At 52.8% G+C, this 22048-nt stretch overlaps 2 protein-coding genes across 8 annotated transcripts; both read right to left on the bottom strand.

Moving 5' to 3' along the window:
- Positions 1-470: 470 nt before the first annotated feature.
- CRELD1 (cysteine rich with EGF like domains 1) lies at positions 471-8604 on the bottom strand. 2 transcript variants are annotated; one of them, XM_061197247.1, is made up of 11 exons: positions 8505-8604; positions 7780-7972; positions 7462-7544; positions 4956-5066; positions 4563-4654; positions 3734-3910; positions 3554-3649; positions 2574-2657; positions 2263-2358; positions 1925-2059; positions 471-1132 (listed from the first exon to the last, which is right to left on the bottom strand). In XM_061197247.1, exons 2-11 carry the CDS (start codon positions 7951-7953, stop codon positions 918-920), a joined length of 1263 nt encoding a protein of 420 aa, XP_061053230.1. In that variant the 5' UTR covers positions 7954-7972; positions 8505-8604; the 3' UTR covers positions 471-917. The 2 variants fall into 2 exon arrangements, with proteins under 2 accessions (XP_061053230.1, XP_061053229.1); XM_061197246.1 differs by lacking the exon at positions 8505-8604 and having other exon boundaries at positions 7780-8361.
- Positions 8605-8793: 189 nt separating this feature from the next.
- Positions 8794-21489, bottom strand: IL17RC (interleukin 17 receptor C). 6 transcript variants are annotated; one of them, XM_061197249.1, is made up of 19 exons: positions 21294-21489; positions 20980-21001; positions 20632-20784; positions 20286-20360; positions 20085-20194; positions 18905-19016; positions 18530-18574; positions 16843-16982; positions 16559-16618; positions 14331-14385; positions 14068-14249; positions 13922-13972; positions 12915-12960; positions 12636-12757; positions 12309-12368; positions 11727-11775; positions 9661-9756; positions 9520-9558; positions 8794-9424 (listed from the first exon to the last, which is right to left on the bottom strand). In XM_061197249.1, the coding sequence occupies exons 1-19, from the start codon at positions 21396-21398 to the stop codon at positions 8805-8807; spliced, it is 2142 nt and encodes a 713-aa protein (XP_061053232.1). In that variant the 5' UTR covers positions 21399-21489; the 3' UTR covers positions 8794-8804. The 6 variants fall into 6 exon arrangements, with proteins under 6 accessions (XP_061053232.1, XP_061053233.1, XP_061053234.1 ...); XM_061197250.1 differs by having other exon boundaries at positions 13922-13969; XM_061197251.1 differs by lacking the exon at positions 9520-9558.
- Between the last annotated feature and the right edge of the window lie 559 nt (positions 21490-22048).

Here is a 22048-nt window from a genome sequence, read left to right as displayed (position 1 = left end):
GTCCTGTGTTTATTGCGGAGGGGAGGACTTCCAAAGGAAAGAGCCCTCAACCCTTGGAGGCTTTAGAAATAATGGCTATCAATATTTCATGGAACATCTATCTGCTGTACACTGTCTTCAGCTTTTCACATCCATCACCTTAATTCTCACAGTAAGCCTGAGTGGGAAGCGTTATCATGCCCATTTTATAGATGAGAAGAGTGAAGTTCAGAGATGAAAGTCATTTGTCAGGGTCCTTTGGCAAGTGATAGCTGGTACTGAACTGAGAAAGTTCCACTCCTAAGCCTGGTTCCTCCATCTCCCTTCTCTTAACACTACTTCAGGGCCAACCCTCTCCTTTGTCCTCCTGCTGCTCCTCCATCAGGATGGCCCTCAGTTTCCCAGGGTTTTAGGAAACTTCCCCAAGGGTGGAGGGGCTCTCAGTAGCTTAGGCCAACCCATGGTGGGTGGGGGCAGGTAGTAAGACAAGCTTCTCCATTTTCCAAGACCTTTCTTTATTTCCTGAGATGAATAAATAAATCAGTGGCTGAGGGGCAAGGGGGTGAGGACAGAACAGGAGCTGACAGCATGCAGCTGGCAGGAGGGGGTTGTGAAGGGACACCCCCCCCCCCATCCTGGGTAGGGGCCAAAGCTCACTAGCAGCCACAACGAGGAGACACTTTTTAAAAAAATTCACAACACTGTGAAGGCTGACCAGTGCCCCAAAGCCAAGATCTCATGGCACCCACCTATAGGGCTACTTTTTCACCCAAGGGCCTCACCTGCCCAGGCCCAGGTGTCTGGGCTGCTCCATAAGGTGGGTAGAGGGTGCTTACCGCACTCTCAAAAGTAAAGCAAGTGCCTCAAGTGTCCAGGTGGGAGAGTCCCGACCTTGGGGTCAGCCTGGGCAGGAGGAGATGCTGCAGGTGTGGCAGGGATTATCTGCCCTTGATGAAGCCCTCCAGCACACGGTCACTGCGCTCTGACAACCAGTAGCCGGTCATGGCTGCCACAGCCCCAATGAAGATGGCGGTGAAGACCAAGTCACCCTTGGCGGCCAGCGTGGCCAGTGCACAGATGATGACACCGAAGAACATCTGCTGCAGCACCACCAGCTCGTCCTCTGTCATCTCCGAGAAGAAGCCCGCTGACTCTGGGCAAGAGAAGCGCCCGTCACTCATCCCCTGTTCCTGGAGCCTCCCACACACCTGATCGTCACTGCCACACGCCTGCCTGGCACGCCAGCACACTGTCATTTACTGCTGAGAACAACTCCAAGACAGGCATTTATTATCCCCGTCTTACTAGATGGGAAACTGAGGCGCAGAGAGGTGAAGAGGTTTGCCCAAGGCCACGCGGGAGAGTTGGGTCAGAGCATGTGTACTAGCCCCGCTCCAGAGCCAGAGTGCCTGGATGTGACGCCCAGCTCTGCCACCTGCTTGCCATGGGGCCCTGGACAAGTTTTTTCATCTCTCTGCGTCCCTGCTTCCACTATGCAAGATGGGGATGAGAATAATAGCTACAGCACTGGATTTGTTTTAGGGGTGAAATAAGTTAATACATGCAATATGCCTGGAACAGCGTGTGACACACAGGAACTGTGGAAGTGGTCACTATCGTCATCACTGTGATTGTCCTTCGTCTCATCACCCCCACGGCCTACAACAGCCCTCAGGCGGGGCAAGGGCAGATGAGAAAGAGGCTCGGGGGGCACAGAATGATTTGACGCCAAGTCCGATTTCCTTTCTACCCTGGGAGGTGTGAGGCCACCAAAAGCCACCCTGGGGGTCAGAGGTGGGGTTCGGGTCCCAGTGCAGCCTCATGGGGGCTGGGTGGCAGTGCAGGTGGGCCAGGGCCTGCAGCTGCCTGAAGGAGGGGTTTGCCTGCCCTCCCCCTGGATGAGGACCTCCCCTCCCCAGGTTTCTGGGGCCGAGCTGGGGCTCACCTGGGATCTGCTCCTTCACACAGATGCCCTCAATCTGTTGGTAGCCCTCGGCACAGACACAGCGGTAACTGCCCTCGGTGTTCTCGCATTGCTCGTTCTCTCCTGGACACACCGCCATCTCACACTCGTCCACGTCTTGACGGAGGCCAAGGAGAGGTCAGAGCCCTAACCGCCAGGGTCCCACAGGCAGCACCCCTGACTCCGGTCTCACTCACATCCTGACACGCGCTCTGTGCTGACCCAGGCAACATTCCACCCTTCCTTCCCACACCCCGTCCACATTTCGGCCCCTGTCAATTCGTGGTGGATGAGGCGCTCCCAGGTGGCAGGACACTCACCGAGACACTTGGAGCCCACCTGCTGGTAGCCAGGGCTACACTTCTTACAGCGGCCAGGCCCTGCCCCCATGCAGCCCAGGCAGGCCTTGGCACAGTCTGGAGAAGGGAGAGGACAGACAAGGGTAGGGAGAGGACAGACAAGGGTGCGAGCTGCCCGTAGGCCTGGGGGAAGCCCTGCTCCAGAAGAGGCCTAGGGCGGGGCGGGGGGGGGGGGGTGCCGGCACCTGGGAACGCGGCAGTTTTTGGGGAAAGGCGTGGAGCAGTTCCTCCTACCCTCCCCACACCCCTCCCCCGCAGGAGCAGACACTTACCTCGGCACTCATAGGAGCCCTCCGTGTTCACGCAGAACTGGTCGGCTCCACAGCTGGCTCGCTCTGTGCCACACTCATCGATGTCTGCAAAGAGGCCGGCAGGGTGGGGATTTCAGTCCCTATTTCACTAACAGGGAAGCTGAGGCCAGGGTTGTTGGGAATGGACTTGCCCAGGCTAAACAGTGTGGCTGAGACTGCAGGCTGTCCACCAACACAGATGCAGAGGTGCAGCTGGACTCAGGGCTGTCCAGCTAGAGACTGTGTTTTTCAATCTGCCTTGCAGCTAAGTGTGGCCTTGTGATTCAGTTCTGGCCAACATGTTGTAAACAGAAGTGATGTGTTCCACTTTTCACTTGGCCTTAATACAACAGACTTGGATCCTCCGTGCACTTTCTTCTCTTTCGCACTTCCTGAATACCAGGTCATGATACGTAGAGGTGCCTGTGATCCAGCCTCAACACCCAAGGGGATGACTGCCCAGTAAGACAGAATGAATCTAGGTCTTTAATGACTATGACAAGCATAGCTTTTCTGCCAGTCTGGACCACTGGCTTCCAGACTGTGATATGAGATGAAAATAAACCTCTAAATTCATTAAGCCACACTCTTTGGGGATCTTTCTGTTACAGCAGCTTAGCCTTTACCCTCGTCTCGAACACAGGTTTCCAGACCCCAAGTTCAGTATGCTCATTCCCTGGGTTAACCCTTCTTCAATTTTCGAGACTTGACCCAAGTGACACCTCCTCCAAGAAGGCTTCCCTGATTCCCCACTACCACTGAATCAGAAGAGAGACATTTCTCACTGTACAACGATCAGTCTATACTGTAAGCGCCTGGTTACTTTTCTGCCTTCCCAACCAGGTTGATATCTCTGTGAAGATGGGGACTGGACTGGTCTAGCCCAGAGATGTGTGTGTTGATGCGGGACCAAGCCCAAGACCTTGCCCACCCCTCCAGACCTAGGGCAGGGTCCCACTCACCTACACACTTGAGGTGATGCAGGGCCCAGCCCTTCTTGCACTGTAAACAGTTTGATTCCTCAGGTCCTGAGCAGCGGGCACAGGGGCCAAAACAAGCTGGGTGGAATGGGGGAAGTATGAGGGTGGGCAGGCAGGTACCCCACACGCCCCTGCCCAAAGCCACGCCTCTTGGCTACCTACCCGAACATACCAGATGGCTGGCATTGCGCTCCGCCTCAAAGTAGCCGAGGCCACACTGGCCACAGGCCTCACCCCCATAGCCGGCTTGGCAGTCACAGTGCCCACTGCCCCCTCGAGTTCCTTCCCCTTCACACTGCCCGTAGCCACCGCAGGGCCGCTCCGCACCCCCAGGACAGGCTGTGGGCAGACACCAAACCGGGTGGGATCGTAAATACAACCTTGTACGTAGAGAACATTTTCTCCGTATTAGTAAGCATTTTTGGAGAGGAAACAATTTTAACGACATCATAATATTTTGTCATAAAACTGTATGAAATTTACTTAACCAACACCCCATTGTGGAACAGTTAGGTTATTTACAAATCTTTTCTTTTATAAAAACTGAATTGACCATCTTTGTTGCTAACTCTTTATATCTGCAGCTTTGAGAGAGATTTTTCTAAAAGGGGCTGGTAGTTAAGTTCAGCTCCTGCCTCAGGACTGTGTGTAGAAAAAGGTGGTGACAACAGGGCCTTCAGCAGCACTTGCCCGTCCCTAGGAAGGTCACCTTAGTCCAGACATGGGAAATGCCTGGTGGGGGGGCGCATTTCTTAAATACATGACAGAAACCACAGCCGCATCTGACTCAGTCTAACCCCGTATCCTTTTTCAGAGCCGTTCCCCATGGATTTGTTCATCTCACCAGTCCTGTGAGGCAGGCGAGAACAGAGGTCCAGAGAAGTGATATGAGCAGCCTGAGCTCACACAGCCAGCCAGGTGCCGAGCCAGGACTGGATCCCTGGCCCCAGCAGTCCCCTTCCATCCCCCAAGAGGAACTTGAAAAACTCACGAAGGCAGGAGGGCCCAAAGGTGCCTGAGGGGCAGCAGAGCTTCAGGGAATCTGAGCAGAGCCACTGGAAGAGGTCTGGGGCTTCCTGCTGCCTGAGGCGGAGGGATGGTGAGGGGGCTGAGACAGTGTCAGAGGTGCTGCCGTCTCCCGCAACCTCCCACAGGATCTGTGATACAGCCCATCTTGGGCGTAAGACCCATAAGGCTGCCCTTTCCCCGTCCGACAGAGGGGCAGTCTGCAGCTCAGCATGAAAGCCTGGGCCCCCCAGCAAGTCCTCAGCACACCTGGGCTTGGAGGAAGGAGCTGAATGAGGACACAGCCCCTAGCTCGCCACCCTCTGCTTTACCAGCCGGCCCTGCCTGAGCCCCTCCCAGGAAGGCCCCCGCTACTCACTTGTGAAACCACCAGCTCTCCACCAGCTCCTCACTCAGCTCCAGCAGGCGGTGGCACTCGAAGTCCGACTTGCTGCACACGCCCTCGAGCACCTCTACCAGGCGGGTCTCACTGACCAGACAGGGATGGGTGGTAGGAACACACTCCAGCCCACCCACCACCCACCTTACAATCTCCCCCCTCCCCACCTCGTGCCAGATAATGTCAAAGGCCAGAGGCCACAATGGAAGGGGTATTGGTTTGGGGAGACCTGGGTTCCAATCTAGTGGTGTGACCTTGGGCAAGGAACTTAACCTCTCCTGAACGTGTTTTCTCATCTGTAAAATGGGGACAATGGCTCTCCTGTAGGTTGGCTGGAAGATAGCTCAGTCCCTGCATCTGTACAACAGAATATAATACCCCTGCTGGGTAGATGTGGTTAAAAATATATCATATAACAAGTGTTAGCAAGGATATGGAGAAACTGGAACCCTCCTACATTGCAGGTGGGAATGAAAACATTTTGGCAGTTCCTCCATAAATTAAACATGGAATCACCACATGACTCAGTAATTCCACTCCTGGATACGTACCCGAGAAAATGCAAAACAGGTGTTCAAACTTGTACACAAATGCTCATAGCAATACTATACACAGTAGCCAAATGGTAGAAACAACCCAAATGTCCATCAACTGATAAACGGACAAACAAATGTGATCTATTCATACAATGGAATATTACTAAGCCTTAAAAAGGAATGAAGTACTAATATTTGTTACAAGATGGATGAACCTTGAAAACATTATGCTAAGTGAAAGAAGCCGGACATAAAAGGCCATATTGTATGATTCCAACAGAATCAGCAAATCCATAGAGATGGAAAACAGATTAGTGGTTGCTAAGGGCTGGGAGGAGGGAGAATGAGGAGTGACTGCTCAATAGGGATGGAGTTTCTTTTTGGGGGGATGAAATCAGTCTGGAACTAGATAATGGCAATAGTTGCAAAACCTGAATATACTAAATGTCTCTAATGGTAAATTTTATGTTATTGCATTCTACTACAATAAAAAATTTTTTAAAAATACATTTACACATAAAATGTATTATATTATATATTTAAAGGGTCTGGCACAGTGCCTGGCATATAGGAGGTGATTTAAAACAAAACAAAAAACAGTAACCATTATAGAGCTATAAGTGCCCTTAGGGTTATTTTGGTCAATCCCCTCATTCCCAAATGAGGCAACTGAGCCCCACTGAGGGAAAGGAAAATGACCAGTGTTACGTAATAACAAAACTTTTATTTCTAGTATGTATCATAATTTAATCCTTACCACAATCCTATGAAATAGGATTGGCATTAATACTCCCGTTTTACAGATAAGGAAATTGAGGATCAGAGAGGTGACCCTAAGGTACAAAGGGTCAGAAATGACAAGCTGGTCTAATTCCAGTTTGACTTTGAAAAGCTAGAGGCCTAGGAATCAGGCCTCTCTCTCCCCAGTTTGACTTTGAAAAGCTAGAGGGCCTAGGACTCAGGCCTCTCCTCTCAATAAAATCTCATCTTCTCCCCTGGCTTTATACACTGACTATACGCTGATAACTGTCAAATTCATGTTTCCAGCCCTACTTCTACCCTGAACTTCTGACTCCTAAATCTAACTCTACTTGACTGTTTAACAGACATCTCAGCCCAACATGTTCAATGAGAACGTCTGATTCCAGGCCCCCCCAGACCCGTTTCTCCCATCTCGGAAGACAGTCCCACGATTCACCCAGTTGCTCAGGCCCAAAACCTAGCGAGCACCTTTTATTCTACTTTTTCTCTCACACCCCATAATGATTCCATCATCATGTCCTATCAGTCTATCTGCAAAATATACCCAGAATCTGACCCCTTCTCACCAGGTCCACCACTACTGTCACGCCTAGACTGTGCACTAGCCTCCCAACTGGTCTTCCTGCTCCTCCACCTTGGCCCCCTATAGTCTGTTAGTGTAAGTGACCTTTTATAGGTATAAATAATACCACATCACTTTCCTGCTCCAAACCTTCCAATGACTTCCCGCTACACTCAGAATGAAATCTGAATGCCTTTCTGTGGCCTTCAAGGCTCTCTGCCTTCACCTTCACCACTCTCCCTTCTGCTCACTCCAAATCCAGCCCCTTCTCAAATACACCAAGCTCAGTCCCGCTCTGTCCAAAACCCTTCCCCGACTGTCGCACAGTTTGCTTCTGCACCTCAGGTCTCTGTTCGAATGTCACACCTTGAATGCCATGCCTCCCACCATTCTGCTTTACTGTTCTTCACCTGATAAGACATTATTACTTACTTATTCACTGTTTCCTCTACTAGAATAGAAGCTCCTTGAAGAAAGAATTCTGCTTGGCTTGTTTAGTGCTGTCCTATAGGTATTCAGTAACATTTATTGAATAAGTGCTCCCCAAGTGTCTCTAGGCTTCCACCAGCAGAGCACAGATTGGGATGTTAGATATACAAATCCACCCCTCCAGCCTCTTCCTTACCTGTCTTTGTATTTGGACAACTTCTCTTCCTCCCAGGCAGTGTTTCCACCCCCAAAGTTATCCCGGATGGTTCTCTCCAGGCCCTGGAAATGGAGAAAACTAGTAATAGCTAAGTACAGTGTCTGGCACATTCCAGCACTTATATTTCACTGACCAGTAAACTGAGGCACAGAGAGGCATCTACCCAAGGCCATACAACCAGTAAGTAACCAAGCTGGGACACTTGAGTCTATGCAGACTTGTATGCCAGAGCTCCCAGCTCTCAACCCCTGTGCTATAGTAGCTAGCCCCCTCCTCTTACACTGCTGGTGCACCCACCTTGTTGAAACTGTCGACCAGTCCCCGGCAGGTGTGACATGGATGGGGCTCAGTGGGGGAAGAAGACTTGGGAGGCGAAGAAAGCTGGACCCAGACCGGGCCTGGGAGGCCAAGGAAGAGGCTCAGGCCCCAGAGCAGAGCTGGGGCTAGGCCCCTCGGGGCCCGTGGGGCCATCTTTTCCCAGGCTGAGGACCTGTAGACAGAGGACATGGGGAGGCTTCGCTGGAGGAGCCAAGTGGGAAAGAAAAGCGTGGGTTCTGAGGTGCCGCGGGTCTGGGAGTCCAGGTCTGTGTTATAAGAAAAGAAGGTCTAGACTGGGGTAAGGCAGAGGGAGGGGAGATAGTTGGGGAAAGGAGCCTATTCTGCAATTCCTGGACGGGAACAAGTTATCCTCGTCACCGCGGGGGGAGGTGGCCTGGATCCTCGGCAAGGGGGTAGGAGTCAGCCCATTGTTTTAGGGTCGGGATATGGTTCTTAGGGGCTGGATCAGCGGAATTAGGGAGAATGGATCAGATTCCTAAATATTGCGGGAGAAGACGTCGGATGGACGGTCTTGGGGGGAGGAGTCCGGAACCCCGGTCTGGGGGAGGGGGGGAGGAGCCCGGATCCGGATATGAAGAGAAGGGGTCAGGTTCGGGGTCTGCAGACTGCAAACGCACGGCCCCCGAGCGGGAAAGGAAGGATCCAGAACCACGAAGGCCGCGGGGGAGGAAGAGACAACCCACCCAGCCCGCGGACGCCACAAGCCCAGGCTCCTCAACGCCGCTGCTACCGCCGGCTGCGTAAGACGTGCGCCCTCCGCCGGCTCTGCAGTCCAGGGGGCGGAGCCCGCGCCACAGCCAATGGTAGCGGGCCATGTGCCATTGCGTCACCCCACGCCAGCCAACCAGAGGCGTCGCCGTCCTGCACCTGTCCGGGTGTTAAAGGGGCGCGGGGATAGCGGATACGGGGACAGTTCGGCCCAGCGGCTGGGTCACTGAGACACACGTGGGAGACACGGGTAGAAAAATAGCGTCTGCCTTTATTCAAGTCCTGTTCTCTGCCTCAGGCCCCATGCCGCGTCCCGTCCCCGGGGCCCGGAAGCAGCTGTCCAAGGCGGGCTGCAGGGCCCGGGATACCTGCTCCGCTCTCTCCGCGAGCCGCCAGGGGCGGGGGGCTGCGGGCCCCTGCAGGGTCCCCAGGAAGTCGGGCAGCTGTGAGGGCAGTGAGAAGACCGGCACGCTGCGGAACAGGGCGGGCACGGCGTCCGGGGACAGCAGTCTGTCGAAGTAGGCCCCGACGTAGCGGCCGGGCGCCCGACCCTGCAAGAAGTCTGGCAGCAAGCAGCTGAGCGAGGCGGCGAAGGCGTCGTGCGGGCCGTGAGCCCCGGCCGCCGACGTCGCGTCCTGCAGCCATTCGCGGCACAGCGCCACGGCCCCGGGCGAGAAGAGCAGGACCACCACGCCGCCCTCCTGCAGGGTCTGGCGCCGCTGCGCGTGGAACCAGGCCAGGGGCCCCTGCGCACTCAGTTCGCGGCGGCTCCACAGGTCCACGGCCACGCGCAGCGGCAGCTGGAACAGCGCCGAAGCCAAGGCGCCCACCAGGCGCTCGAAGCCAGCGTCGTCTGCGGAGTAGAGGAGCAGAGCCGCGCGGCTCCTGGCGGCCGCTGTGGGAAAGAACAGAGCAGGAGCGGAGACGTGAGCTGGCCCGAGGCCCGGCCCTCTGGGGGCCGCCCCCCGCCCGGAGCTGGCTCACACTCACCCCCCGCGCCGACGTCCTCCTTCAAGAGCCTCAGCCACCCTGTGAGGGGAGAGGAGCGGAGGCAGCCGGTGAGCCCAGCCGCCGCCTTCTCCTGGCCAGCTCCCAGGTCCACTGGGGAATGGGGAGCCGAGAAGCGCTCACCTTTCACGTGGTTCTTTTTGAGGAGGAGGAGAAGGAAAAGCACAGCAGCCAAGAGTAAGCAGGCCAGCCAGACCAGGGCCCAGCGCCGGTGGATGTCTAGGAGACCCAGGGGAGAAGACAGGCTTGTTAGAGACCCCCACTTCACGAAGGAGAAAAACGAGGCTCAGAGGAATGAAGAGATTTGCCCGAAGTCCACAGCTCACAGGGTCAGTGTATGAACATAGATCCATTTACTTGGGTGACCTTGGATAAGTGACTTCCCCTTCTGCCTCAGTTCACCTCTGTAAAATTGGGATAACAATAGTATCTACTTCACAGGATTGCTGTGAGGACTATATGTATTAATACACATAAAGCACTGAACAGAGTGCTGGGCATAGTAAGTGCTCAAATGTCAGCTAAGATTATTGACCCCTAAGGGACTTCCCTGGTGGTCCAGTGGCTAAGGCACCGTGATCCCACTGCTGGGGGCCTGGCTTGGATCCCTGGTCAGGAAACTACTAGATCCCACATGCCCAACTAAGAGTTCACATTCTGCAACTAAAGATCCCGCATGCCTCAGTGAAGATCCCATGTGCCACAACTAAGACCCAGTGCAGCCAAACACATAAATAAATAAATAAATGTTTTTAAAAAAAAGATTATTGCCCCCTAAGCCTAGGGTTGCTGGACTCTTGACCTCACTCCCTTGGATGACTGCAACAGCCTTCTAACTGGTGTTCCTGACTCTTTTTTGCCTCTAATTCATTACAACATGGCAGCCCCAGAGATCTTTTTTTTTTTTTAAATAAATGTATTTATTTATTTATTTATTTTTGGCTGCATTGGGCCTTTGTTGCTGCATGCGGGCTTTCTCTAGTTGCGGCGAGCAGGGGGCTACTTTTCATTGCGGTGTGCGAGTTTCTCATTGCAGTGGCTTCTCTTGTTGCGGAGCATGGGCTCTACGTGCGCGGGCTTCAGTAGTTGTGCAGGCTCAGTACTTGTGGCGCACGGGCTTAGTTGCTCCGCGGCATGTGGGATCTTCCCGGACCAGGGCTCGAACCCGTGTCCCCTGCATTGGCTGGCGGATTCTTAACCACTGTGCCACCAGGGAAGTCCCCCCAGAGATCTTTTTAAAATACAAATTTGGGGGCTTCCCTGGTGGCACAGTGGTTAAGAATCCGCCAGCCAATGCAGGGGACACGGGTTCGAGCCCTGGTCCGGGAAGATCCCACATGCCGCGGAGCAACTAAGCCCGTGCGCCACAAGTACTGAGCCTGTGCTCTAGAGCCCACAAGCCACAACTACTGAGCCTGCATGCCACAACTACTGAAGCCCTCGCTCCTAGAGCCCGTGCTCCGCAACAAGAGAAGCCACCGCAATGAGAAGCCCATACACCTCAACGAAGAGTAGCCCCCGCTTGCCACAACTGAGAAATCCCGCACACAGCAGCAACAAAGACCCAATGCAGCCAAAAATAAATAAATAAAAAATAGATAAATTTATTTAAAAAAATACAGATTTGATTATAGCCTTTTGGGAAGCTCCTGCTACTCTTAACATAAAATCCAAATTGCTTACATCGGCTCCCAAGGCCCTACATGGCCCTTGCATCCTAATCTCATGACAGAGGCCTATCTCTCAAGACCCTCCAGCCACATTGGCTACCTTGGAGTTCCTCAAAAAAGCACCCCAGAGTCTTCACAAAAATGCATCTCTTCCCCCTTCATCTAGCTCAGCCTTCAGAGTTCACCTCCAACCTTTCCCCTGAACTAGGTCAGGTCCCCATTATATGCATGCAGGGCTTTGGACACTTTTACTTTATAGTGAATGCTTCAATAGCCCACACTTCCTAAATGATTGTTTAGCTAATGTCTTTCTAGCTTCTATGGCTGGCATGGGGACAGGGAATGTGTCTCTGGTGATGCTGGGATCCCTGCAAGCACCCCTTGGGGTGTTTGAATTAATGAAGGAATGACCCTCTGATTGAAAGGCTAAGGCCATTGTGTATGCTCCCCCCAGGAATGGTCCCTGTCAAGATTCCAGCTCCTCGTACAGAGAAGAAGGGCAGTTCTTGTAATACTCACACTTTTCCATGGGGCAGGCCCATAGTGCTCCCAGGTCATCGTCCCACAGCTGTAAGACACAAACAAAACCAAATCCAGAGCCCCCAGCTTGGTGTTCAACACCCATCAAGTCTGGTCCCAAATTTCCAGCCTCAGCTATGCATATTTCACACACACACAGCAGCCACAAGCTGCTCTGCCTTTGCTTATGCTGTGTCTATTTCCTGGACTGTACCTTCCTACTGGTGCCAGATTGGGTCCACATAAAAAGGCCCTTCCTTGAAGCTCTCCCTGGAACCCAAAGCTTAGCACATTGGTTATTAGCTGTCTTAACCCAATGGTTATCTCTTTGCTGGTCTCTCCAGCCATGAGCAACTTGGGGACAGGAGCTATGCTTCTTCAACTCTTAGCTTCCCCGGGGCTGGACACAAAATAAGCACACACAGATGGTGGGTGGATGCTAGAGGGACAACGAGGAGGCCCCTGCCCCTGAAGAGTGACAGTTTTCCTGCTAGGCACAGGAAGAGGTAGAAGAGGTTGAAGACAGGGTTTGAGGCCTGTTGCCTTTGGGCATTGGGGAGGGCCCTCCTGCCACCTACTCACCTGAAGACACTGGCCTGACTGCACATCTTGTAGTAATGGCCCTCCAAGACGAGCTGCCCTCTGCCAAGCCAAGGGATGGGTACTGTCACCTAGAGGCACCACACCTAGGAGGCCACCAGGCTACAGCTGGGCAGAATAGTAGGGGGGAGGGTCTGGGACACTTTTGAGAGGCCACCGAGAACAAGGCCCAGGTCTGAGTTACCCCTACATTCCCAGAGGCCAGCACAGGGCCTGGCACAGAGGAGGGGAAATTGAATAGTGAAAATTTGAGGCCAGGTTTGAAGTGGAGCTGGAAAGGGACATGAAGGAGGGTCCCCCATCCCTCACCGTGGACACGCTGCTAAGCAGTGGAGTGCAGCCACTGGATTCCAAGGCGCAGAGTGATCTGTTGTCCTGGGGGCCTCGTGTCTCCACCAGCAGCATGTCATCCTTGAGGGGCCCCAGGGAGTCTGGAAAGGGTGAGAGCCCACTCTGAGTGAGACCCAACCTGGTTGAGGGCTGCCACTCCCCTGCCCCATGCCTGACTTTCACCCCCAGGAGCTGGCACTTCCAGGGTCCACCCCTATTGCAGTGGCCCTGCCCCAGCCTCCCCCAGGTCCCACTCACCAGCCCACAAGCACTCTTGTAGCTCCTGCTTCTCCCAGGTGCTCACCTGCTCAGAAGGGGCCAGGGTTAGGGGCACAAGGAAAAGCAAAAGCGGAGGCCAGAAAAACCAGAAGGGAAGGGACAGACAAGGGGAGGCCTGTCAGGTTGGGGGGCGGGGTCTGGACTCTGGACCTGACCTTAGGCAGATCTGGGTTCAAGGCTGAGTAATTAGGAATCACTCCATCTTTCTCAGCCTCAGCCTTGTGAGGTCATCTGTGCTAAAGGGCCTTACGGCCGTAAATTAACTCTTTTCAGTTCTGACAGAACACTTTATACACTCCCTTCTCACCTAACCACCTTCTCAAAGAGGCCTCATCTGACTGCCCCTCTTGAAATTGTAACTCCAACCCTCCTTTATCCTTTCCCACCTTTTCCTATAGTATTTATATACAATTTTAACATACTGTATAATTTACTTATTATGCCTATTGTCTGCCTTTTTCCATTACAACATGAACTCTTTAAGGGTGGGAACATTTATTGGTTTTATTCACTGACATATCTATTCCAAGAGCCTAAAACAGTGCCTGAAACATAATAGCTCAATAAATCTGGACTTAATATTTTTATAACTACCCTCTGAAGTTATAAAGCAACCGATTTCTACAGGTAGAGAAATAGGATAATTATAGCAATAATCAAAGCAGTTAACATTTATTGAGAATTTAGTTTGTGCCTGTTGCTAAGGTGAAGCACTTGTTTAATCTTCATAACCACTCTATGAAGTATTCAATAGTTACTATTATCATCCCCATTAAACAGATGAGGAGACTGATGCTCAGAGAGGTGAGGTGCCCAGGGTCCCACACCAGGCACTGGTGAAGTAAATAGTGGAACTCCTAAAGAGGAAGCTGGTAACCACTTTGCTCCAGGGACCCAAGGATAAAGTGGATTCAGAAGACAGTGACTGTCTGGGAGTCCGCGGAGGTCCTGACCCCAAGCCCGGCTCTCTGGCGCCCCTTTCTTGCCTGGACACAGATGTTGGGGTGGCCTTTCAGCAATGGGAACTCAAGAGCCTTCTGTGGAAAGAGGGTAATGGGTGGGGTCATTAAATTTGGGCCCCTAGGTTCCCCTTCCTTCCCCAACCCCAGGAACCTCCTGCCGCCTCGCTTACGTTCACAGTGACATTCTCTCGGGGCAGCGGTGGGACCAGCGGCTGGCAGGGGCCCCCATCCGGTGCCTGCCAGCACAGTGTGGCCTCAGCGGGTAGTGAGCACGGCGCGTCCAGCCGCCAGGCCCGCGGGGGCAGCAGCTGCAGCCGGGCGGCACGCCAAAGGTTCCGGTGTGCACGGGGGTCTGCAGGGAGAGGGTCTGGTTACTGCGTGCTGGCAGGTCGCGCCCGCACCGCTCCCGCCCTGGCAGGGCCGGTCCACTCACCCTCCCTAAAGGGGCAGATGCTGGTCCTGACAGAGTCGGGCTCCAGAGGCCACACCTAGAAAGGAAACGGGGCTCCACAGGTCAGTTCAACCCAGCCAGCACCCTGCTAAGCCCCGGGGGTGCATTCACTCAGCCCATACAGTCAGCGCTCCTTGGCCCTCCGATTCGCTGTTCCGCATCCTCGGATCAAAAATATTCCAGGGAAAAAAATTCCAGAAAGTTGCAAAAAGCAAAACTTGGATTTGCCTGCAGGAAACTGTTTACATAGCATTTACATTGTATTAGGTATTATAAGCAATCTAGAAATGATTTCAAGTATACAGGAGTATGTGAGTAGGTTATGTGTAAATACTACACCATTTTATATTATATAAAGGACTTGAGCATCTGCACATTTTGGTATCCACAGAGGTCCTGGAACTAATCCCTCTGGGATACTGGATATGGAAGGAGGATGTATTTCACCAACATATGCCCAAGTCTTTTTGCCCTTTACAAGGCCCTAGAATTGCACACATTTATTCTTCCAGCAAACCCTATGCCAACATCTGGCAACATCTTCACTCTACAAATTTTTAATGAGTACTTACTATGTGTCTTAGCACTATGGTAGGCATAGGGACTTTTAACAATTAAATCCACAATCACTTTGTGAGAACCTACTTAGCACAGGTTCTCAGCACAGGGTTAAGGACACGTCCATTTATTCTCCATTTTTTCTTCCAATAGACCTTTTTCTTTTTTTTGGTTGCGTTGGTTCTTCATTGTTGCGTGCGGGCTTTCTTTAGTTGAGGCGAGCGGGGGCAACTCTTCATTGTGGTGCATGGGCTTCTCGTTGCGGTGGCTTCTCTTGTTGCCGAGCACGGGCTCTAGGCGCACAGGCTTCAGTAGCTGCGGCTCGCGGGCTCTAGAGCGCGGGCTCTAGAGCGCAGGCTCAGTAGTTGTGATGCACGGGCTTAGTTGCTCCGCGGCATATGGGATCTTCCCGGACAAGAGATTGAACCCGTGTCCCCTGCATTGGCAGGCAGATTCTTAACCACTGTGCCACCAGGGAAGTCCCCAATAGACTTTTTAAGTGCACCCATTCTTGGCTTAGCCCTGTTCTAAGCACTAGAGATAATATATTAATTTATACAACAAATGTATAAGAGCACCTACTACATAGCAGGCATTGGGCTTGGCAGTGAGGACATTTATATCACAGCAAACATTTCATGAGTGTCTGTTATATGTCCTATCACTGTGCTAGGCAGTAGAGTTTCACTCATTCATTCATTCATTCACTTAACAAACTTAATTAGCACCCACTACATGCCAGTTATTATGCAAGGCTTGGAGAAATTACTAAATTTGAATAGATATCATTTCCTTGCCTTCAAGGAAATTACAAATTCACAGTTGTAGTAAGGATACGACATGTATACAAATTAATAAATCAATCACTCATTTATTGAGGATTTGTGGTATGCAAGAAGAGACAGGTGCCCAAATAAGAAAACAAGTGATAAATGATAAATAGAAAAGAAAAGACAGAAATGCAAGAAGATTTGGAGATAGAAGAGGCCAGGAGGTTGGGCAAAAGCTTTGGGAAAGAGGTGACTGGAAGGATTGGGGGTGTATGGAAAAGAAGTGAGGGCATTTCAGGTAGTGGGAATGAGAGACATTAATGTCAGAGGTAAAACAGATGGGACCTGATGACCAATTAAATGTATAATCAGAGGGAGAATATATTATTATAACATATATAAGCTGGAAGTGGCACACTTCCTTATAACAACCCTGTGAGGCTGGTACTGTTTATTCCCATTTTACTGACAGGAAACAGGCTCAGAGAGGTGAAGTGACTTGTCCAAGGTCACACAGCTAGCAAATGGCAAGTCAGGATTCAAATAAGTCTGAGTTCACAGCGCACGCTCTACTCTCCAGGGGAGCACAAAGAGGGAATTGGAGGAGTAGTGGAAGGTTTCAAGGGGGAGATGACATCTGAAGGGGGCCATGAAGCACAAGTAGAAGTGCTGTGGATAGAGGATCAGGAAGAGCATTCAGGGCATGTACAAGCAGAAAACATAGGACAGCAAAGGGCAAGGGAGGGCCAGTCCCCCTAGGGAGCCATAGTTTCCACCTCAAAGAGGAGTGTGGAGGGTGGGGAGACCAGGAAGGTGAGGGCCAACCGTCTCACCAGTTCCCTAATCCCCGTCCCCGGGCACCCAGCTGGACTCTGCTCCTACCTGAATACAGAGGCAGGGAACCAGGTCTGTGTGGTTCAAGGTAATGGTCTGCGGCCCAGTCTGTGGGACAAGCAGAAGGAGAGAAGTTGAAGAAGATGAGGAAGAGGAAGGCTGGAAGCCAAAGTTAAGGACACCGGGCAGGCAGCCGTTCCCCCACCAATGTTCCTTGCTTTGGGTGTGGGTGGCTGTGTCCTTTTCCAAGGTGCCCTATGATAATGCACTTGCAACTTTAGCACAAGCGTCGGCCTGCAGTGGGAATGGACTTGGGGAGGGGGAGGCCTCACCAGGTTTCTGTGCCACCAGGGTTTTGCAGGGCCCGGGACCTGGTTCCAGTACAGGGAGAGGCCAAAGCGCTTCTCCTCAGGGACGTCCAGCACCAGGCGCACGTCGTCGCCATCTGCAGACACGTTGAGCCCTGGCAGGGCTGTGGAGGAAACAAAGAGAGAGACTTCCTTCACCTCTTCTGTACACCCAAGCCTGGGTCACACCCACCCACTGCCCCTTTGGAGTTTCCTTCAAAGCCCTTAGACTAGGAGGCCCCTGGAGGGCAGAGCCTGTGTCTCCATGTCAGACCAGACTTCAGCCACAGCCCAGGACTGAACCCATGTAGGCCCCAGTATGGGGTCTGGAGAGGGCTCTTCTCCTTGCTTCTCCGTCTGCAGCCAGAAGTACCTGTAACCACTGTAAAATAAATCATTCTCCTCTGCTCAGAACCTTCTGATGGCCCCCACATCACCCCAGAGTAAAAGCCAGAGTCATTACAGTGGCTTGCAAGTCCCTCCCCAGTATGGCTGCTGTGAACACTCTAACCTCATTTCCTAGCACTCTTGTTCTTAATTAACCTGCTGCAGACACACTGTCCTCCTTACTAATACTTACACACACTAGACACACTCCTGCCTCAGGCCCTTTGCACTGGCTATTCCCGTCACATGGAACCCTCTTCCCTCAGATACCCCATGGCTCCTCCCTCACCTCCTTCAGGTCTTTTGCTCACTGACCACTCCAACTCCCAACCTCTCTATCCCCCTTCCCTGAAATTTCTCCATAGCACTAATAGCCATCTAACTTATTGCATATTTCACATCTGCATGTGTTTATTGTGTCCTCCATCACCCCCACCCTGACCCTGACTCCCAGCTAGAACGTCAGCTCCGTGAAGGCAGGGATTTTTGTCAGTTTTTTTTTTTTTTTTTTTTTAAATTGGTTTGTCTCCAGTGCCTAGGGCTATTCCTTGAGCAGGGTAATGACTCAATAAATATCTGCTGAATAAGTGAATCAGTGTCTACCAAATGAATAAAGACATGAAATCCATGATGTGTATCTGTATCCTCAAACCTCTGGTGCTGAGTAGTCTTTAATGAATTACCAAAGAGGCATCAAGCTTAAGTTTAAGAACCCAAATAGAAAATGAAGTTGAAATCATTTGAGTTTAAAAGCATCACAGTGTTTCTATCTCGATGTGGCTGGTAGTTATGCAAGTGTATACATATGTAAAAATTAATTGAACTGGACATTAAAATTGGTGCACTTTACACACTTTTCTGTATGTATGTTATACCATGATAAAAAAGAAAATACAAAACAAAAAAATGAACCAAGTCCAAATAGTACATGAGAAAAATCATCAGAACCTTGAGTTTCTTAGCCCTTATTTTATGATTTAATATTATTTTTATTTTAATATATGGGGGCGGGGTGCACCGTAATCTTGACAATGTTTTGGGCCACTAGATGTTCCTGGTACTAATAAATATTTGTTCTAAGAAGTGAGAGATTCACCTTTATATTCTAAATGCCTGGCACTGAGTAAGAGCTACCGCAGTTCTTTTGTGATAAATGAATGAATGAATAAATGAGCTATGTGAGCCTCTGGGATGTGGCAGCCAGACCTGAAGTTCACTCCAAGGGTCCCTCACACTCCAGATCCACCCCCACCCTCCTCCCAGCCCTGCTGGCCCTAGCTCCTACCCCAGCAGCTCTGAATGCTGTCCCGGACTTCGAGACCCCTGCAGTCTGGGGAGAGATCACAGAAAAGCCTCTAGTGGGGTTGGGGGCAAAGAAAGAACGGGGGCAATCCGACCCATGGGGAGCCCGGGGAAGGGCTCCCTGTGCCCTCAATACCACCCATATCTATTCCAGTGCCCAAAGCACCTTCCCCAGGCACTGGGAAGCAATGTCACCTGGGGAGAGGAGGCATGAGGGACTGACTATGGGCGGCTGGGAGTTAGAGTGCCTGAGAGAGGCCGGGACGAGGAAGGGGGTGAAAGCAGAAGGGCAGTGGCTGGTGGGGAGAGAGACTAAGGGGCCAGCACTTGGGGCCCCTCAGGCTCTGGGGCCACTTACCAGGCAGCTGCTGTGTGAGATTGAGTTCCTTCTGGTACCGGGGCTGAGTGTAGGACCAGATTCGCACCTCAGCCCCCAGGGCAGCCTCGAAGCAGTCAAATACTACAGAGCCCTGTGAGGAGAGGGTGGCGGAAGGCTGGTGGTATAGGGCTCAAAATTGAGGCTCCTCTCCATGGTCTGCTCCACTCACCCTCTGCCCTATTCCCAACCAATGACTATTCATACTGTATGGCCCCCAATTCTGCCATGAACGTGTCCTCAAAGGCCTCCAGTTCTAAAGCACACGCCCTCAGGAGGAGTGGCAGCAGGGCCAGGATAAGTGCCCTCACTCTATTAGTCCTTGCCTCATCCCTGCTGTTCCAGGTCACGTGCCAAAGCTAAGGTGATCAGAGACCCCAGACCCCAGCACAAATGTGGGAGGCCCTCCCCACAGAAGTCGTTCTCACTCCCAGTGCCTCAGTGGGCCTCATGATTGCCCTGTGAGGGGGACCAGCAGGTGATCTCCCATTATTTTCCAGGTAAGACGATATAGACTGGGGGCTGGGGACAGGAGGGAAGTCAAAGTTTGAGTGACCTGGCCCAAGTGAAGATACATATCCCAACCATGAGCAGCCCCCTGAGGCTGGGAGAAGCTCCGCGGGGGGACAGACACGGTATATGTGGGGCAGACACGGACAGTATGGCAGGGAATCCGGAAAAGTGGATTCAGCCCACAGACCTCCCCTCTGCAAGCCTCAGCTTCTCTATCTGGAGCATGAGGGCAATAATAATGTCTAGTTCATGGGGGTAGTTTTGAGGATTACAAAAGAAAGGAAAAATTAAACTTTCTGAGACTCTTCCGTGTTGGGTATTATACCAGGTGTTTTATACATATCAACTCATTTTATTCTCACAACAGCTATATGAGGTAGAACTATTCTTTTTTTTTTTGGTCGCACCAGGTGGCCTGTGGGATCTTAGTTCCCCAACCAAGGATCGAACCCGGGCCCTTGGCAGTGAAAGCGCAGAATTCCAACCACTGGACCACCAGGGAACTCCCGAGGTAGGACTGTTCTTTTTCCCACTTTACAAACCGAGGCATAAAGGACTGAAAGGACATGCTCACAGCCCTGCCAGAATCAGGACCTAAAGAGATAATGCACGTGAAAGCACTTCATAAATTCATTATTATTTTGCATACCACAGACTGACCAGGCTGCACGAGGGCAGCAGGCACTTGCACCTCCAGTAGGACGCAGCGGGCAGTAGGGTAGGCCTGGAAGGAGAGCACGACGTGGGCCTGGAGAGAGGCTGTGAGCAACAGGGCAGGGGGTCGGTCAGGCTCATGGGCCCTGGGCAAGGCTCTGGCGGGGGGCAGTTGGGCCAGCCGGCTTCTCCTCACCGTTCCTAGGCTCCTCGATCTCTGGGTCCTCTGCAATTCCAAACTTCTCTTCATCTTCAGGCTCTTCCCAGTACCCTGGAATGACCCGAGAGCAAGGCTCAGATCTAGCCCCAGCTCTGGCTTTGGGTTCCTTCCAGGAAGCTCAGTGCTAGGAAGCAGAGGCCAGGCTTGGGGCCGGGGGTGTGGGCGGGGAGACCAGTCTGACCTGGGGGTTCCGTTGGCCAGTGTCCTCCAGGAGAATACTGAGGATGCCCCGTGCTTCCTAACAGACACCCTCCCTGGTCTTTGTGCCCACTCCAGACACACTCACATGCACCCATGCCCAGTCATGGGATGACAGGCTCACCATGCACAGCCAAGTGGACGGCCACACGCACACAGAGGTCACAGTCGGTCTCCTTGTAGCACTTTAGCACCAGCTCTGTCTGCAGGCCTGTGGGCACCAGCATGGGGCCTGGGGCAGACACGAGGCTCCCGGGCAGGCAGAGCACGTCACCATCTGTGTGTGAAGGGTGGGGTGGGAGCTGAAGCTTCTCAGACCCAGAATCTGGTTGCACCTGACACCCCCAGAGGGCCAAGGAGCTTTGGGCTCTTCCTGGGCTGAGGGAAGGTGGTGAGGGCATGGGACTGAACAGCTCCCCTCCCTTCTGCCCACCTGGGAAGATCTTTCCTCTCTAAAAGTAGGGCTACTTACCCCAGAGGTGGCAGGAAAGGCCCTGGGAAGGAGGTAAAGACAAGTTAGAGTTTATGCGTCCAAATCTAACCATCTTTTCCTGAGGCCCTCCCACCCGCCTACCTCTTTCTAGGGCTCCCTTTTCCAAGTCCCTCCCAGAAGAGCTCAGGCCCAGCTCTTGCCCCCTCCCCATTCTTCTCTTACCCCATCAGCACCCGACAGACCAGCCAGGGCAGTTCTGACAGTGATGGCAGCAGCAGGAGCCAGGCTAGGGCCTCAATGGCCGCAGACCGAGCCCTGAGCCTTCCTCAACACTCCTGGGGCCCCAGACTCACCGGAGAGCAGCGCGCAGTGTCCTGAGGCCCCGCAACCCTCTCTAGAGAGAGGACCACAGGGTTTCGGCCCAGTGCCAAGGACAGAAAGAACCAGGGCACAGGCATCTTCCAGGTGCCAGGCAGCACCCAGGCCCGAGGCCCTGTCCTGCCCCCCCCCCGAAGGGGGGCTGACACCACACCTCTTCTCCCACTCAGCTGCGTGCCTGCGGGCAGGAGGGGCCGGAATCCCTCCCCAGTCTCGGGGTCCCGGCGCTGGGCCGCTTGCGCACGCCCTCTCCCAGGAGTCCTGACTCCCGTCCAGTCCCTGCCAGAGTGCTTTCGTTTTGGCTCCCGGCAGGCAGCCGGCTGTTCCCGCCCCGCCAGGTCCCTCCCACCAACACCAGGCCTGGGAGCCAGCAGCCTGGACTGGAGTGGTGGCCTCACTCCCTCCCTCTTTTCCTCTCCTCCTCTTCCCCTCCTCCTCCTTCTCTGCTGACACCTGGCTGGGAGGGGCCCCTGGAGAGGGTGGTGGCCTAAAGGCTGAGTAAGGGAGCTCTTACTCACTCTGGGCGTCCCTAAGGAGGAAGGCTCCATCGAGACAACCAAGGCCCTAGGCAATCCTGGGGCATTTGCACTTCCCATGTGACTCTGGGATCTTGGTGTCCACGGGGCCCCTCTTACTGGCCACCCCAGGTCCCTTCAGACATTCCCCTTGGGCCTCATTGTGGGACAGGATCTCTAAAGACAGGGACAAGGGGCACCATAACGTGAGCTTT

The sequence above is a fragment of the Eubalaena glacialis genome, chromosome 7 (assembly GCF_028564815.1).
Source record: "Eubalaena glacialis isolate mEubGla1 chromosome 7, mEubGla1.1.hap2.+ XY, whole genome shotgun sequence".
NCBI classification, from domain to species: domain Eukaryota; kingdom Metazoa; phylum Chordata; class Mammalia; order Artiodactyla; family Balaenidae; genus Eubalaena; species Eubalaena glacialis.
This window is presented reverse-complemented; position numbering and strand designations above follow the sequence as displayed.